This window comes from Ornithodoros turicata, chromosome 10 (genome assembly GCF_037126465.1).
Source record: "Ornithodoros turicata isolate Travis chromosome 10, ASM3712646v1, whole genome shotgun sequence".
NCBI lineage: Eukaryota > Metazoa > Arthropoda > Arachnida > Ixodida > Argasidae > Ornithodoros > Ornithodoros turicata.
In genome coordinates this window covers 29,408,487-29,425,188 of record NC_088210.1, presented here as the reverse complement: position 1 = coordinate 29,425,188, position 16,702 = coordinate 29,408,487, and the positions used below count along the sequence as shown (strand labels likewise).

The 16,702-nt window shown below is 47.9% G+C and overlaps 1 protein-coding gene across 1 annotated transcript in view; it reads left to right on the top strand.

Moving 5' to 3' along the window:
* LOC135370476 (protein gooseberry-like) overlaps positions 1 to 10,021 on the top strand; it is a 46,773-nt gene extending 36,752 nt beyond the window's left edge. The window contains exons 4-7 of the mRNA XM_064604226.1: positions 1,639 to 1,874; positions 4,566 to 4,725; positions 7,125 to 7,249; positions 8,605 to 10,021. Coding sequence (XP_064460296.1) covers positions 1,639 to 1,874; positions 4,566 to 4,725; positions 7,125 to 7,249; positions 8,605 to 8,907 — 824 coding nt within the window. The 3' untranslated portion in view covers positions 8,908 to 10,021. The remainder of the gene's footprint in view (positions 1 to 1,638; positions 1,875 to 4,565; positions 4,726 to 7,124; positions 7,250 to 8,604) is intronic.
* The last annotated feature ends 6,681 nt before the right edge of the window (positions 10,022 to 16,702 follow it).

The window sequence follows — 16,702 nt, the reverse complement described above, 5'->3', positions numbered from 1 at the left end:
GGATAATTAGGTAGGGGCCCGGCACGCCTCATTACACCTCCCTCCCCACCCCTTGGTCTCAGCCGATACATCAAGCCGATGACTTCGGAAGAGAGTGGATATACTCTTACACTCGTTTCCGCGCGGTAGGCATGCGTAAGCACTGATGTTGTCACTGATAACTGCGTGAAGAGTTCTTCGAAGAGATTCCTACTGGAAAAAAGAAAAAAATAAATGTGGTTCCTTGGCTTAAGTTTCGTATTGAGTTTCATTTGGTACAGATAACATCTGAGAGTATATAGAATTCTTCGGTGCAGTTTCTTTGCTTTCCTCTCTGAACAACTTACTAACATTTATAGTTATTAGTGCCTCTGGTATTTATGTGCTTTGTATATGCTGCTGCGCACACTCTAAAAAAAAGTAGTAGTTTTAGCCCTTTCTGGGCTAGGACGCATGGAAGATTATAGGCGGAGTTCGGGGAGTATGTGCATCGATGGGGAGTACGTTTGGTGGTCACGGGACTAAACTGGGGAGTAATTACAATCTAAAGGAGTAGAAGCTCTAATTAGTACCTAATTTACTCCTTTTTTTATCTCTCTCTCTCTTACATTGCTGTCAAGGGCGTACACTGGAACTGTAAACATAAATTGTCGATACATTATGGAACAAATAAGTGCTAGGTAATGACAGAAGCCTCTATTTTTAGTCCTTCTCTATCACTCTAAAAAAGGGAGTGAAATGGGAAGTAATTGCAGCTTTTAGTCCCCTAGACTGCAATTACGCCCCATTTTAGTCCCCTAACTCCGACATTTACTCCCCAGGACTGTAAACTGTCACTGAACTTCGCAAATGGTCTTTGCAACAGTCTACGTATAAATATGTGCTCTTTGGCACTTTGATGGCATAAGGGTGTATAACTCAGCCAAGTTATCAATTTTCCACCCACACAGAGTAAGAAACAGTTAGCGATTCTTTCTACGCAAATTGTGCCCTATGTACGGCGCAAGATTTTCTATCACTAGGTATACCACGGCTGACGGTTTGATTCAAAGTAGTTTCATTTCATGCATGCACACGAATTATGTACCTGGGACTGTTAGAACAGAGCGTGAAATGCAGTCCCCACTCTGTGACATTCATTTACTCCCGAAAGGGACTATTTTTGTGGCAATCCATTTAGTCCCAAGAAGGAGTAAAATCACTCCTTTTTTCTCATGATGTTGCACTATAAGAAACGTATATGAGCAATTTTAGTCGGTTCTTCTTTTTTTTGGGGGGGAGGGGGATATGTTTAATAAAGTGAACGAAAAAAACGGAAATGTCAGCCAGGGTATTGCCAGCTTGCTATTCCGAAAAAGAAACTCAACCTGAACCTGAAACTGGGGGCTAGATGCAGTGACACAGCCATTAGTCTGTTTCGGGACTATAGATTCATAGAAAGTTAGGGACTATTTGTCGTGCCATGGAGCCAGTTTGTGCTGGGGGACTAACACGGGGCGTATAGTCGCAATCTATGAAAGCAGAAGCTCTAATTACCACCAATTTAGTCTCTTTTTTTTCTCTCTCGCTCACCCTTTCTCTCTCTCTATCTGTTAGAGTGTACGTGTAACTTAGACAACGCCAGCATCTGACAGCAGTGCCTCGTTATGTTTTCCACAGGTAGTCGCACGGGAAGTGCAGGTGGGGAATGCAGCATGGATTCCTACTCCGAAGGCGAAGACGAACCCGGGGAACCGGGTCTGACGCTGAAACGCAAACAGAGACGCTCCAGGACAACATTCACGGCATCCCAGCTGGACGAACTGGAAAGGGCCTTCGAGCGCACCCAGTATCCTGACATCTACACGAGGGAGGAGCTCGCCCAACGAACGAAGCTTACCGAGGCAAGGGTGCAGGTAGGCTTCATCTGCATGTGTGTGTTACAACCCAGGTGCATAGTCCCATATGGCATAGAGATGTCTTTCTTGGGTGCTGGTGAAGAGCAGAGAGCTCTCTGTCTGCAATACAGACACGATGAAAGGGGGCAGAGTGGGTGACAGAGTACTGGGAAAATCAGTAGTGAACGGGATAAGTATAATTTGGAGAATATATAAGAAAACAGTGACACTGGGGAATGTGGCGACGTCTGAGGATCGGCGAAGCCGCAGTAAAGCTTCAAAGCGCTACGGAACCTCTCAACGCACGAGGAGATCGGGAAAAGTGAGTGCATATCGAGGTCGAGAACGCATCAAGAACGCAAAACGAGAGCCTAGAAAGGCATCAGTCCAGGGGGATTCTGGTACCAGTAGGTACCTACACCTTGAGTCCAGAACAGCCATCGTCGAGACCCGTAGATATATATTGTTCATTCCTTGTTATGAGACAAGTTCGTTGTCGTCCCTCAATCTCAAGGAATGTCACCACGTCCTGATACCATTCTCTTACTTCAGTCTGATTTTCACTTAGAGCTGCGACGTAGTCCATGCGGTGCGTACGATGAACCCAGATACATGCACTAAGAACACGGCGGGGCTAGTGACTGGACTGCTGTGCGGGAAATTCTTAGCAGATACAACTAAGCAAATCCATGCAAGCAATAGCGAAAGTCGACTTCGCAGGCTCCATCGATGGTTTCATAGGAAGTCTGGTCCGGGAGTACGCCAGTATAGGTGTACATGGTACATAGTGTGCAATCTATCTGTAAAACATACAGTATTCATACACTTTCTTCCCCCGGGCTGTCGACCCACAATTCGCATGAACCTTTAACACGTCATACCTAACCCTTTCAATACGGTGCCATTGGTGAGGACGGTGCCCAGAAGAAGAACCGTCTTTGTTCGATATATCGGCAGCTGTCGTCCTGAGGCACTTCCCTTCATACACTATTCAAAGGTTTCTGTTTACGTGTTCCGCATCACCAAAAACCACTTCAGAAATCCAGCGAACCGGTAAGAAAGCATGAAGGGGAGTGCATCAGGACGAGAACCGCCGATATTTCGAACAGACTGTTCGAAATATCGGCGGCTGTTGTCCTGAGGCACTTCCCTTCATACCTGTAAAAGCTTGGCCTACGAAGTTGGCTAATTTGTCCCTGTCTCCCCAGACGTACTGACATCCAGTGGATGAAACAGGGCCAGAACACGTCATAGAAGAGAGACACACAGACAACACACTTCTGTGATGTGCTCTGGAGCCGTTTCATGCCCTGCATCCATGCACCAACTACCAAAATGTACCAAAAAGCACCTCAGACACTGCACAGATCCAAGCCACACCATACCGCGGGGGATCGCTTTGTGCGCATGGTCGCGCCAGTGCCAGACAGAGGTTCTCCTGTCTTTGAAGGCACGCTCCAGGACCATATCGTAGATTATATTCGCAGCGTCTGCGGATGAAATATAGACGGAAACGCAGTCTGGAGCGCCTGACCGGCCGCCGAGTCATGAAGGTGTAGTAAGAGGGCCCCCCCGCAGGTGTCGAAGCCGATTGCACGGCTGACCTCCCAGCGCGGCAAAGAGGGACCGCCGCGGTAGCCAGGCCATATTTCCAACCGGGGTGCCACTTCGATTGACGGCGAGGGACACGCCCCCCGCCGACAAAAGCAGCCCTCAACCCTGAATGCATGCACGACAACGATGACGGCACGCTTATTTTGTACTTTGCTGGCTGTACCTTAGAGGTGCCGTTCCTCTGCGCTAATTAAGCCGGTCGAGGGAATTTGAGTTGTGGTACCACAGGGTGTGGTGAATCGTGCTCATGGGAAACAGCTCGTTGAAGGTGTCCCTTGAAGTCGATGGAAAAAGGAAGCGCGCAATTCGTGATTTAATTTCCTTGCGTATAACTACGTCTTACATCCCTCGTAGCACAACGTCACCACATAGCACGCTGAAGGCCAACCACTGTACGGGATGACACCGTTATCACTCCTGATTTGTAAAAACGAGGGGAGTACGACTTTTTGTGACACTTTATGCCGTTCATAATTGTCACAAAAGAGGCGTACGCCTCCCGTTTTCAACAAATCAGGGAAGATAACGCTATCATTCGAGATAATGGTTGGCTAGGAGCGTGCAATGCGGTGAAGTTCATTTCTAAGAGTGTGCATAAAACGAAGCACGCACGACGACGATGGTTGACGAGGAGTGTCTTACGCAGTGAAGTTCTGTTCTAATAGTGTATGAAGTCGTTCCGTTTCCTTGAGGTGGTGAAGGACAGCAGAAATTGTTCCCCACGGGCAGATTCCAATCCCAGGAAGGTATTCCTAATCTGGCACATTATTTTGCTTTTTTTTTTTTTTTAAGAATTGGGAGTATACTGTCTCTGTTACATCCTATCACATGGGTAATGCACTCACAAAAGTTCTGTCCCATACCCGTTCCTGAGTCTGTCTACGTAATCAAACTCTGTCTGCGTCCCCGGCATGCCACAATAACAACGCCCCACTGAATACGTAGTCATAGGCGCTCCCGACTACGCATTATATAGTTCAATCGGAGCCTCTGAGTATCGACTGCCTCGCATTGTTCTTATACTTGTGTTTTTGGGAACACTAATATACAGACGTGCAAAGTGTGTGACTTCTACGTCCTCTTGCTCCCGTACAGGTATGGTTCAGTAACCGGAGAGCCCGATGGCGGAAACAGATGGGCAGCCAGCAACTGAACGGGTTTTCAGCCCTTAGTCTTCCTGTATATCCTACCAGTAATCCCTACCTCTTGTCGGACACATCGACTGCATCCTACCCCACCGCCGCAGCAGTTCAAGGTATATAAGCATAGCTTTCTCAAGTGTACCTCCGGTGTTCAAGGAAATATAAATGTGTTGCTGCTGCGCTCCTGTACGCTATTTATATACGTACTATGGGCGGAGACACGACACTGAATTGGAATTTCACAGTTCTGCGCACAGTCGTATGCGCTCGTTTCATACGCGATACAATGACAGCCAAAGGGAACTGCTCAAGGGCCTGGAACTACACTCTAAAAACAGAACTTCGCCGCATAGCACGCTGTGCGCCAACAATTGCCATGAACGATAGGATGATCCTTGTGATTGGGAGACAGAGGGGGCGTACGCCTTTTTGTGAAAATTTTCATATATCCAAATTGCCACAAAAAGGCGTACGCCTCCCGTTTTCAACAAATCAGGGCAGATAACGATATCACTCGAGATTATGGTTGGCTAGGAGCGTGCTATGCGGTGAAGGTCATTTTAAAGAGTGTAAGGGCGGCTTGCACTCTAAAAAGAGAACTTCACCACATAGCACGGTGAAGGCCACCCACTGCACAGAATGATACCTTTATCACTCCCGATTTGTGGAAAGCGCGGGGCGTACGCCTTTTTTGGAACTGCAAAAGTGTTACAGAAAGGCGTATGCCTCCCGTTTTTAACCATTCAGGGAGCAGAAGGATGTCATTGCTTAAGAGCGTGCTATGTGGTGAAGTGCTGTTTTTAGAGTGTCGACTGGATAGTGGAAGTGGCAATTGGTGATCGCATCTCTCAAGGCGACTTCCGAATTTGTGAAAGGCTACTGCCTTGTCTTTCTTACAAATCCTATCCTTTCCCCAATTCTCACTCTCTCAGATATCTCTATCTTCCTACTTACGAATTCTATGCTGGCAAGATCGTTCACACGGGGGACTAACGTCGGCCAGAAGAACTGTCACAAAGAGAGTCGAACCCCCAACAGGTCACCGAGGCATTACTTTCTTTGATGAATTCTCGTGCCCTTATGGTCTACCTCAATGTTTCACTAAACTCTTAGAGCAGAACTTCACCACATGAAACGCCAACCATTGCACACTCTTAAAAATAAGTTTCACTGCATAGCCCGCTCCTAGCTAACCATCATCCCGAATGACATCGTTCTCGCGTCTGATTTGTTGGAAATGGGAGGCGTACGCCTTTTTTGTACCACTTACGTACTACATAAACAAAAAAGGCGTACGCCTCCCGTTCTCAATAGATCAGGGCAGAGAACGACGACATTCGGGATGATACCCAAGTAGCACAACATCTTGGACCAATATTGGACCAATATATGCAATGCCGGCCCAATATGGGTTCAATATTGGTCCTATATTGGGCCAAGATGTTGTGCTACTTGGGTAGTTCGCTAGGAGCGTGCTATGCGGTGAAGTTCATTTTTAAGAGTGCACAGAATGACACCTCTATAACTCCTCATTTTTGGACAGCGTAGGGCGCACGCCTTTTTGTGAGTATTAACTTAACTGCATAAGTGTCAGAAAAAGCCTATATACTTCCCGCTTTCAACAATTCAGGGGAGTGAACGATGACATTCGGGGTTATGGTTGGCTATGCGGCCCTATGTGGTGAAATTCTGTGTTAAGAGTGTCGCTATATGTCTTCAGATTTTTCGGTATTAATCCAAAATCTCGATGCACGATCTAGATCTTCACCGCGTGACAAGTTCAAAGACAACTATCACCCGGGATTATATTGTTCTCTCTCCTGTTTCGTTGAAAAGGGAAGACGCACGTCTTTTTTTAGATACAATTTATGTTAATTCTCACAAAAAGACATACGCCCCACTCTTGACGCAGGTCAGGAGTGCCAATGGCATCATTCTGTGGCATCGTTGGCTTCGAACGTGTTACGTGTAATGCTGATACAAAAAGACAGGAAATCTTAGGAAGGGAAGAGTGTAGTTACGGAATGGGCAATATTCAAATGTGCAACAAAAATATAAGAAATCCGAGTGCTTGTATAATAGATGATTCCACATCAATGTGTGAACTTGATGGGCTTTCTGCTCTTAAGAAAAAGCTTCACCACATAGCACGCTGAAGGCCAACCATTGTACAGAGTGGTACCTCTATCGCCCTTGATTTGTTGAAAGCGCGGGGCGTACGCCTTGTTGTGACAATTAACATTTCTGCATAAGTGTCACAAAAAGGCGTAATGCCTCCCGTTTTCAACAAATCAGGGGTGAAAACGATGTCGCTCGGGCTGATGGTTGGCTAGGCGCGTATTATGTGCAGCGCCACCTCCACCATCATTTTTAAGAGTGTACGGCATCTGTGTATAGCCACCATGACATCTGACAGTCCACAGTCTGACACGTGTTTACATCCACCTTCAACGCGCATTATTGCAGTTGACACGTGCTTAGAAAGTGTCCTTGCTTTCTTTATCCCTCACAGCGGTGACAGAGCAGAGCGTGCAGTCGGTGCTGCCTCACGGCGGGGGCGTGATGAGTGACGGCCGCTCCGCCTATGCCGAACCCGCCTACGCCCCTCCCCCCTCGCAGCCCGCCCTCAAGTCCCAGGTGAGCACACCATTCCTTCCTCCAGCGGCATTATCTCTCTCTGAGGGGGGGAATGTCAGTTATAATGGAGCTGACCCGACCCGACCTCCCACGATTATTGCTCGATCGATGCCAATAGAGGACCACCATTGTTGGGCCGACGTTACGTGACCAAGTATATGTGTGCCGCTCTTGTTTTTGACGACCCTGTACGGAGTCATGACAGGAGGGAGGCTGGATTGTTGCAAGAGCCGAAATGCCATATTGTATGTGTCCGTCTAAAACGTGTCACGTTTGAGGCAGGAGAATGTTACTCCACAGACATCTTTCTTCCTTTAACGATTGCACGTCTTCAGCCCTTCTCCCCTGTTTCATAAAAGGAACACTAACGTGCAAGTTTCCCACCCTAGTCAAGTGAACGTTGCCGTTACGTTGAAACCAAAACAAATGCAACAAGATTCATCCGTTGAGTCGTTCGCGATTTGTGAGCGGAAGAAAGAGCAATTTGCGTTTTCCCCTCTTTATGTCCTTCTCATAAAAACTTTTAGTGAAGTAAGAATTTAGTGAAGTAACGAAGGAAACGCCAGAAAAATGTCCTCACAAGCGGTCTTGTAGCGCTAATGCTGCAAGTTCCCAACGGGACACATCCGTAACTTTGTATTCCCCGCAGGCCACCACAGCAGTGCGGTGAAGCGCGCTTTCCGAGATTATGATGATAATTTAGGAAGATAGCCGGAGGTGGGTCGCGACAAAGCTCGAACTGGCTACCCCAGTATACCTATACTAGAAACACTAAGAAAATAAAATTAAGAAAAGAAAATAGCGAGGAGGGTGAAAGTTCAACGGATTGGAGTTACCAGTGGAAAACTTCGCCCTTCTCGCAGCTTTTTTCCTTCATTCTACTTCTCTTTCTCCTGAGTTCGTGCTGCTTTTCCTCTTTTTTTTAAAAAAAAAGTGAGGTTAGTACCACTAAATCCTCTCTATAGAGGTGCCCCCTATGCGAATACTGGAAGTTTAGAAGCCACAGGGTCACCATCTCGAAGCTGATACACGCTTAGAGAGAGAGAGAGAGAAAAAAAAAGTGTAAATTGTAGAAATATTACAGCGTCTAGCTTTTTAGATTGTAATTGCTCCCCATTTTAGTTCCTTTATCCCAAAATTGACTCCCCCAGCGCCTCAAATAATATGTAAACTTCATATAAATTGCTGTGTATTTGGTCCTGAAAAGAACTAATGCTCGTGACGATGCATCTAATCCCAAAAGAACTCTTCTCCTTCTTCTTAGAGTATAGAAGCGATCGATTGAGAAAACAATGAAATAATCTTCCTCTACCTAAGCGTGACTCTAACCGACTCTCCCGCTGCACGACTCGCAGATGCTGAACATGCTGGGCGGAGGCACCGATTACGGCCAGTCCACCATGCAGAGCAGCGGCGCGGGCGACGAGTGGGGCGTGCGCATGCCCTCCCACGGGTGGGGTTGTGGGGCCCCCACGCAGCCCCCCGGGGCGGCCACCAGCGCGGCCACCGAGACCACCACGGCTGCGTCTCCGTCCTTTCCCAGCATGATGCCCGGTGACGCCTTCGTGTCACCGCAGTTCTCGGCTGCCACCGCTCCTTCGGGTCTGGACCTGAAGACCTCCTTCTACTACCCTGGACTACGAGGACTGACGCTTTGACAATCAGTCTACAACACGGACGCCGCTCAGAGTCGCGGCCCTCACGTGTTCGGTGATGTTTACGAAGGACAACACCACATGATGTAGCACATTTTAGAGTGAAAAAAAAATGTGACTTTAGGACGACGAATGTGACGTGTTCCGTCCAGGACTGAGAGGACTATGGTGGCTGGTGACAAGGTTCGAGAACAGTATTGTATTTTTTAAAAAAAGCGCGGACAAGGAAAGCTTTTATTTTTCAGTGATGATGGAACGTAGTCGGTTTACCTCATAATTGCTGTACTGAGTATCGGCGTATGTTTAGCATATGTTCCTCGAACAGCTGAAGAGTACGCAGCTTGGTTAGTCACTAAACAATGTGTCTGCGGGATTTCCTGCCGCCACAAGAAACATGAGCTCTATCAACTAAGGCACAACTCTGATCGTGCCTGTATAGGCAGCCTTTGAGCTTCGATCTCACCTCATTCACATCTTTCCTAGAGTGATATTCACCCTGTAAAGCTCTGTACGTTGCGTGTACATTGTTTGTAGTATATGTCGGAGACACGAAACACCGTTGTACCATCTCAAGCTTTGTTTTTTGTGATAAACATCAAGACGACCAGAGAGAGGACTGTTATATCTGTTTAGTGGCATCTGGACCTCGCGCCGTCCGCGGTCGAGCTTATTTATTATCAACTGATGTAGATAAGTACTATGCATGTAATGTAAATCAAGCATTGTGGCCCTAACATCTAGCCGAGCCACTGGAGCTGTAGGACCTCTACCGCGAACAACATGCAGGCTGTTTCCAAGTGTATACAGGTTCATCTAACGACCTGTGGCTTAAACCATTGCAACTTGTCTGTGAATCGAGTTCATGTACCAGAACATGTGAGCAAAAAGAACAATTGTATCAAGGTATGGTGTTGGAAGCAGCCTGAGATATGACATTTCGGGTCACGTGTATACTTACATGCACGTCTTTTACCAGGTTTTAAGCAGCCAAAGATAAAGGGGCATCCTATAGTGTGTGCGCCATATTATCCTCACTGTAAATGAACATAAGGTATTATGTCTATTCATGCACTACGTCCTGTACAGTACAATAAAAAGAAGTGCAGTTTGAAGACAAAGACGGCATTCACGTTTCGACGTTGTCACTTCTTTCATCCACCACTTCGACGACTCGTAAAGATACGAACGGATATCTCACGGGTTTCCCTGCCAACAGGGGAGAACCAAATGAATTTCGACAAAACTCAGGTAAATAAAGCTACTGGGTTGAAATGGCCTCATATCAACATGCACTGATACTCCAGAGGCTGAACAAGGCTTTGGCCTCTCTGGTCTTAAGAACAATAACAGTGCTGCAGACAATTACCGGATTCGTTAATCTCTCTCTCTCTCTCTCTTTCCGGCAGTTCTGCTTCGTTATTACTCACAACAACAATATGTGTCTAGCATGTGAGTTCGAAAATCTCCCTTGACACAACGGATCTTCGAGGGAACAACGTACTATACTGACGATGGTCCAATAAGACCGGCAGGCTGTCCAGTGCTGGCATGGCGACGTTTGAGTACTTATTATAAATACGAAATCCCCTAGTTCATGGTTTTCTAGTGGTCTAGAGTAGCGTCCCTGGCGATGAAACTCCCCATTCATCATGTTAAAATAAAGTTGATGTTGATGTTGTTGTTGTTTTTCTCGTCCGTGTTTTTCACAGAGCCAAAACGGACCTATTGAAACCTATTCAATACTGGACCTATTGAGGAAACGACGCAAAGAAAATCGATAATTTAAATGATAGTAATATTTCCGTACTCTGACAGCATATCTTCCCTCTTCCCGGCGTACAGATGTGCACAAATGGAAAGAGGACAGCAGGAAGGAGTGGGGGACAGGGGGGGTTAGTATGCGTCCTGGGCCGACTTCAGGGGGAACTGTGCCGACATTCGTCTGGAAAATCTTCGGAAAACCCAGGGAAAACCTCAGACAGCACAGCCGGTGGTAGGATTCGAACCCACCACCTCCCAGTAGTCTTCAGCACGGCCTTGGCTACCACCAACGAGCAGGACGCCTTCCCTCTCCATCATCATCCCATTTATGTGTGTATGTGTGTGTCCCTCTTGTATACCTACTTGTTTCCTTAGCGTCCACTTCCTTGCATCATTCCTACGCTCTTAAAACAGGCATGACGTCATTGGCCACACGCGAATGGGCCTCGTCACCTAGCAAAAAAAGAAAAAAAAAGATGAAATGGTGAATGTGACACCAATGAGACTGAAGTACACTGTGGATGGAATGGGTACACTAGAGGGGCCTTTGTGAAAGGCCCGTTTCTTGGAGAAAACGCACGGGGTTACGAGTTTTTGCTCTGGCACGGGGAAGGCATACCATTACACAGAATGAAAGCGCGGGGCGTACGCTTTTTTGTGACAACTACCATCACTGCACAAGTGTCAGGAAAAGGCGTACGCCTTCCGTTTTTAACCAATCAGAGGACAAAAGCCATGACATTCGGGATGGGGGTTGGCTGATACGCCTGTCACTCGGCAAACTAAATGGCATTCCCAGCGAATGACAGTCGCACCGAATGTCATTCGTTTGTCTTGCATCGAGCTACACGAAGAAACAGAATTCGCAAACAGTCATTCTCAAATGATGTCACTGTCGATAATTAAGACACCCGGGCCGGACATACGAAGTATCATACAGGTACATTAGTCATATTTTTGTTCCTTTTTCTCGAAACTAGCGAAACATTACATTATTTCACAAAATCGTTGCGTTTTCAACGGCACTTAGTTGGCTAAGTATCACGAGCAAAGACGAGTAAGAAGCCTATCTATACCGCGCTTGGTAACATGGCGACTGGGAACGAGGGTATAGTTCTCCGAAAAACAAGCCTTCCTTCCTTCGTGTCGAAAGTTATCAAATTCGTGATAAAATATTGGAGTGCGACTTTTCATTCGTCTTTCATTTCTTCAAACGGTTTCATCTTTATTGTTTTTGCTACCTCTCTACTGCGAGGGTGCGCAGTCGGTGCGAGAGGGAACAGCGAATGAGTTTCCCGAACATGTATTGCCTGGTTTCACAGTGTGACACGAAACGAATGTCATTCAGTGCGAACGGCATTCGCTGGGAATGACATTCAATTTGCCGTGTGACAGGGGTATAAGAGCGTGCTATGCGGTTAAGTTCTGTTTTAAGATCGTATAGGTAACGTGACATTCACTGTATTCCTCTTTGTTTCTTCTTTTTTTTGCGACAGTAATGGCCCGCTTGGAAATCGCCATTTAGCTTCTTGAGTGTTTGGGTTGTAAAAGAGTTTACCACCTCATTCATGATTAACTTTATTCGACCGATTCTTATGGAGAGTAATGCCCCAACCGCATATGCAGTCTTCAATGACCACTGAAACCAATAGCCTTTGAACATGCGCGTAGCGCCACCTGGCGTCAAACATGCCACCTACTGAAAGAGCATTGAATCCAATGCTGCCCTGCAAGGTTGGCACGTTACACGCTAGGTCGCGCTACGCGCATGTTCAATCGTCAATGAAGACTGCCCGTGTGCCTGGGGTAAAAAATCGGCAACGATAGTGTTTCTGATACGCAAACGAGACGAGGCGAGCTCCATCTATAGGGACAAACACAACACACTGCGACTGCAAAAGGAGTGTATGACATGCCCTTCCAGATTACTTGACGCTCCCCAACTTCACGCGAGAAGGCTATGCCAATGTGGTGTAAAGGTGGCGACCCTAACATGTAACCAAGAAGGTTCAGATTCAACCCTGGCGCTGGCACTCATTGGCTTTTTCGCCAATTACTTTTACTTTCGTGATAGTGTTTCTATTTGCCGGGCATGCACCGTTTCATGCTCCCAGCTGTCCCAGAAGGCATACATTAACTAGTTTACTTTGTGTCCCAAGAAATCATAATTAACGCTCGCGAAATTTATAACCTCTTACATAGCCGTAGACTGCTAGAGAAGACGCTCAAAGCAGTGGCGTCATCCACAGTTCGCTCAAGTTCCCATAGAGGGCAGAACGATTCACCGAACGACCCTGCAATCGCATGGGGTACGACGCATGTTCGTCTTCATGGGTAGCCATCCGTCAACGTCTCCGTCTCTTGCGCGCTCTGTGAATCATATCTGTCCCCGCGTAACCGGAGTCCGCGCAAAGCAGCCGTGACGAAAATAACTTCTAATGGAGCGGCGCCGCCCTGCACGAAGCGCCGGACCACGACCTCACGTTCCGAGGTCTTGTCGTGCACATGTGTTTTGACGACGCGACCGACCCTCGACGACCCCGCACGGCTCGACATGCTCCAATGGAGACCATGCTCGACATGTGTGCAGAGGGTAAAAAGATACATGTACCGTGTACTGTACGAAGAAAGGGCTCTTCGAGACGTCCCCCAATTATCGGAATGACGTATACGGGGGACGTTCCGCAGATGCAGGCGCAGACGTCAGTGCCGCGCAAGCGACCTTGTCCTGCCCGCATGCAACATTGCATGTCTGGTCCAGAACAGGCGTTCTTGCGTCTGACCGTTCTTCACGGTGTTTCTACTGGTAATTGATACCGAGATTGATACTGGTAAGCGATATGGTAATTTCTTTAAGATACTCGTGGCTTGAAACGGATGCGCTGGAGTGAACGTACAGTAGCACAAGGGCGGAGCGTTGGTGCCACTTACGATGGAGAAACGACTAAGGTCGCCGCTGACTTTGAAGTAACTTTAGAAATGACATATGAACAACCCGACCTAGATAGAGGGGGCCTGCTCAATTCCTCCTCCCACTCGTTCGTCACGTGGACCTAAAGAGTCATGACGTTAGTCTGCCTCAGCCAATCGGCGCAAACGAAATCAAACACAGGCAAAACGTGGCTAGCAATGGCTTCCAATGTGGCTGAATGATGGTGCCTCGTTTCCATAGCGACGGTTGCCGAAAGCACGGTTGTGATTGACGATCTCTTAATGACTACGTCACGCCAGAGAAAAGTAAGAGGGCCTGCATACTTCTGCTTATTAAAAGAGGCTCTTACAATTTGTATTACGCTCCATCGATTTAGTGTTCCTAGCTCCCGAATGCAAAAGGATGTGCTACTTGCGAGCCACCACAAAAATCCGTTCCAAGCAACTGCAAGAAAGGCCGTTGAGACTTTCGTCTTTAGAATCCCGGTTCGAGTTCCTGGACTTCCTGTCGTGGATTAATAGTGTATCACACTGGTCTGTCGCATAACGCGCGTTGATATATATTCGCGAAATATACTCGATCACACCTGATCACATCACGCACCATTGGTCTATGCTGTGCTGTCTTTGTCTTCGTGTCACAAATCAGACAACCGAAACCCTTCCCGCCTTTTGATTAATGGTCTCCGTATTATTCGATTCAGTATATCACTTATGTCAGTGACTAAACCGCGAGAAAGAAAAAAATCATACACCCGACATTGCGACAAAACGTCGAAGAACCAACTCCGCGCACGTCACGGACGTCCACTCAAGCACCATAGGAGCACGAAAGTGAGATCGCTGCACGCACGCAGACCGATCTGTGGATAAAGCGACGTGCAGTGGCGCAGCCAGCAGGTGGAATTCCGATCGGTGGCAGGCCACCCAGGGGCAGACTGGACCCCTGCCGTCAGCAAGGGCCGTGACAGCGGCTCTTCAAAGGCTTCCCACCTGCCAACAAGGCGGCAATTATCGCACGTCGGCCGCCACCCCTTCAAAGCAGGCCGCCGAGGGCCCGATAGACGCTGCTGACACCCCCGTGCAGCTAATGAAAAGACGTCACACCACATACTCCACGCCTGCTTCGAGTGCAAGCATGGAAGAGCAACTTCGGCGACACAGCTATCACGTGATATGACAAATGGTATTAGAGCGACGGTGTGCGATATCCTTCATGCTCGTTATCTTGTTGAAGGGAGGACTAAAGCCCTGGTGGCTGGTCGTCAGGGCCAGGTTGAATGTCCCCTCCGTTCTATGCGACTGGTTCCCAATGCTTCGGTGTCATTGTCGACGACCATGACAGATGTCTGCAAGTCGTCTCGCAACATGGTCTAAGGTGAGAGGTGAGAGCATAGGAGCTGTGGCCGATGCCACACTGTAATTGGTGGTATATTAAATAAGTTTGGTTCCTCTGCGCTGTGGGCACACCGATGTGCTCTTACACGCGTCCAGCTTCACTGCTACATGTTAGGTTACTCCGCACTCTTAAAACACAATCTCACCGCATAACATGTTCCTAGCCAATCATCATTCGGAATGACATCGTTCTCTCCCCTGATTTGTTGAAACCGGGACGCAAACGCCCTTTTGCGACACTCGTGCAGTTATATTAATTGTCACAAAAAGGCGTATATGTCCAGCGCTTTCCACAAATCTAGAGTGACAGCGGTATCATTCTGTGCAATGGCTACAGCCTATCGCGTGTTGCGGAAAATAGAGAAGACAATTTCAGTTCACTCGCTTTTTGTATTCCGCGTTCACACCGCGGAGCAAATATAGCAATGTACGGTATGCCGACGTGGATAGCTGAAGAGAGGACAGCGGGAAGGAGTGGGAGATAGGAGAAGTTAGCATACATCCTGGGGCGACTTCAGGAGGAACTCTTCCGTCATCCGGAAAACAGAGGGAAGCCTCAGGGAGAGACACCGGAGGACTCCAACCCAGCACCGCCTATAATGCAAGGCTACCATCACAGTATCTATAACAAGTACCGCGCAGACGTTTAAGTTGCTTCATTCTAATTTCAAATGCCGCGCTGGCAATACAGCGGTGACTGCTTGGGATTGAAGGGCGATTGGAATGCAGTACCTCGCTTTTTCCTGTACACTTGCACCTCGACAAATCACAGCACAGTATCACCAGAAGCACGAATGACCCCTCATGCACTATATAAGAGCTCAAGAAATTCCAGATTGCAGCCTCCTGACAGATAAATATCTGCATCGATTGTTCATCGTACCGCCAAAGATACCTCCACGTCACAACACATCAACATCCCACTTCGCAACTCCGTAAAAATAACCGCATTTATCTATCGTTATCCGATATTTTGACACCTTTTTCCCCCCAACTACTATAGTCTCACCTCCTCCGCGAGATGACACTCTGGCGCGTGGTGGCATCAAGCCAGATGACACCTCGCGTCGACTGACACCTCTGATTAGAAGCCCTATACGCGGTGGCCGCTCGAACGCTCCGGGGCGAGCAATGTCAGCCGGCCCGTCCCAGTCGTACGCGTTCCTTCGCAAAAGCAGCGGAACTAATAAAAGATTCGGCCTGCGTGAAAAAGTTCTCCCCGTGTCACTATCCTGGACGAAGGGTCGTACGTCCGCCCTCGAAGGGTGTTACAGTACCATCAACCTACCGCACTTTGCTTGCTTTGAGAGCCACTAATTCCCGCTCTGTCCGCCAGGGGAAGCCGCGTGGCCGACGGACGTGATAATGTGTAGGTGCCACAATGTGGAAGGCACCGGTGATTCCCTAATAGCACGGTTCTTCACACCTAGCAAGCGGTTCCTTTTGTTTCGTGCCGCGTTATACGGATTACCGGCCATTAGAGAGTGAGGAAAGAAGAAAAATGTAAGTGAAAGAGGGGGAGGGTCTTGATGTGGATCTCCACCCGAGCTCGTGTCACGTTCGCAGTCATTGTTTCATTTTGTTGCACTGCAAGCGGGAAAGGGGGGGATTATAAGACTGCGCATTGGAATCAGGGCCCACATAGAACAATGTGACGTGCTCAACAACCATAGTTTAGGAACGATTGTGTTACGTGGAAATGCCTGAT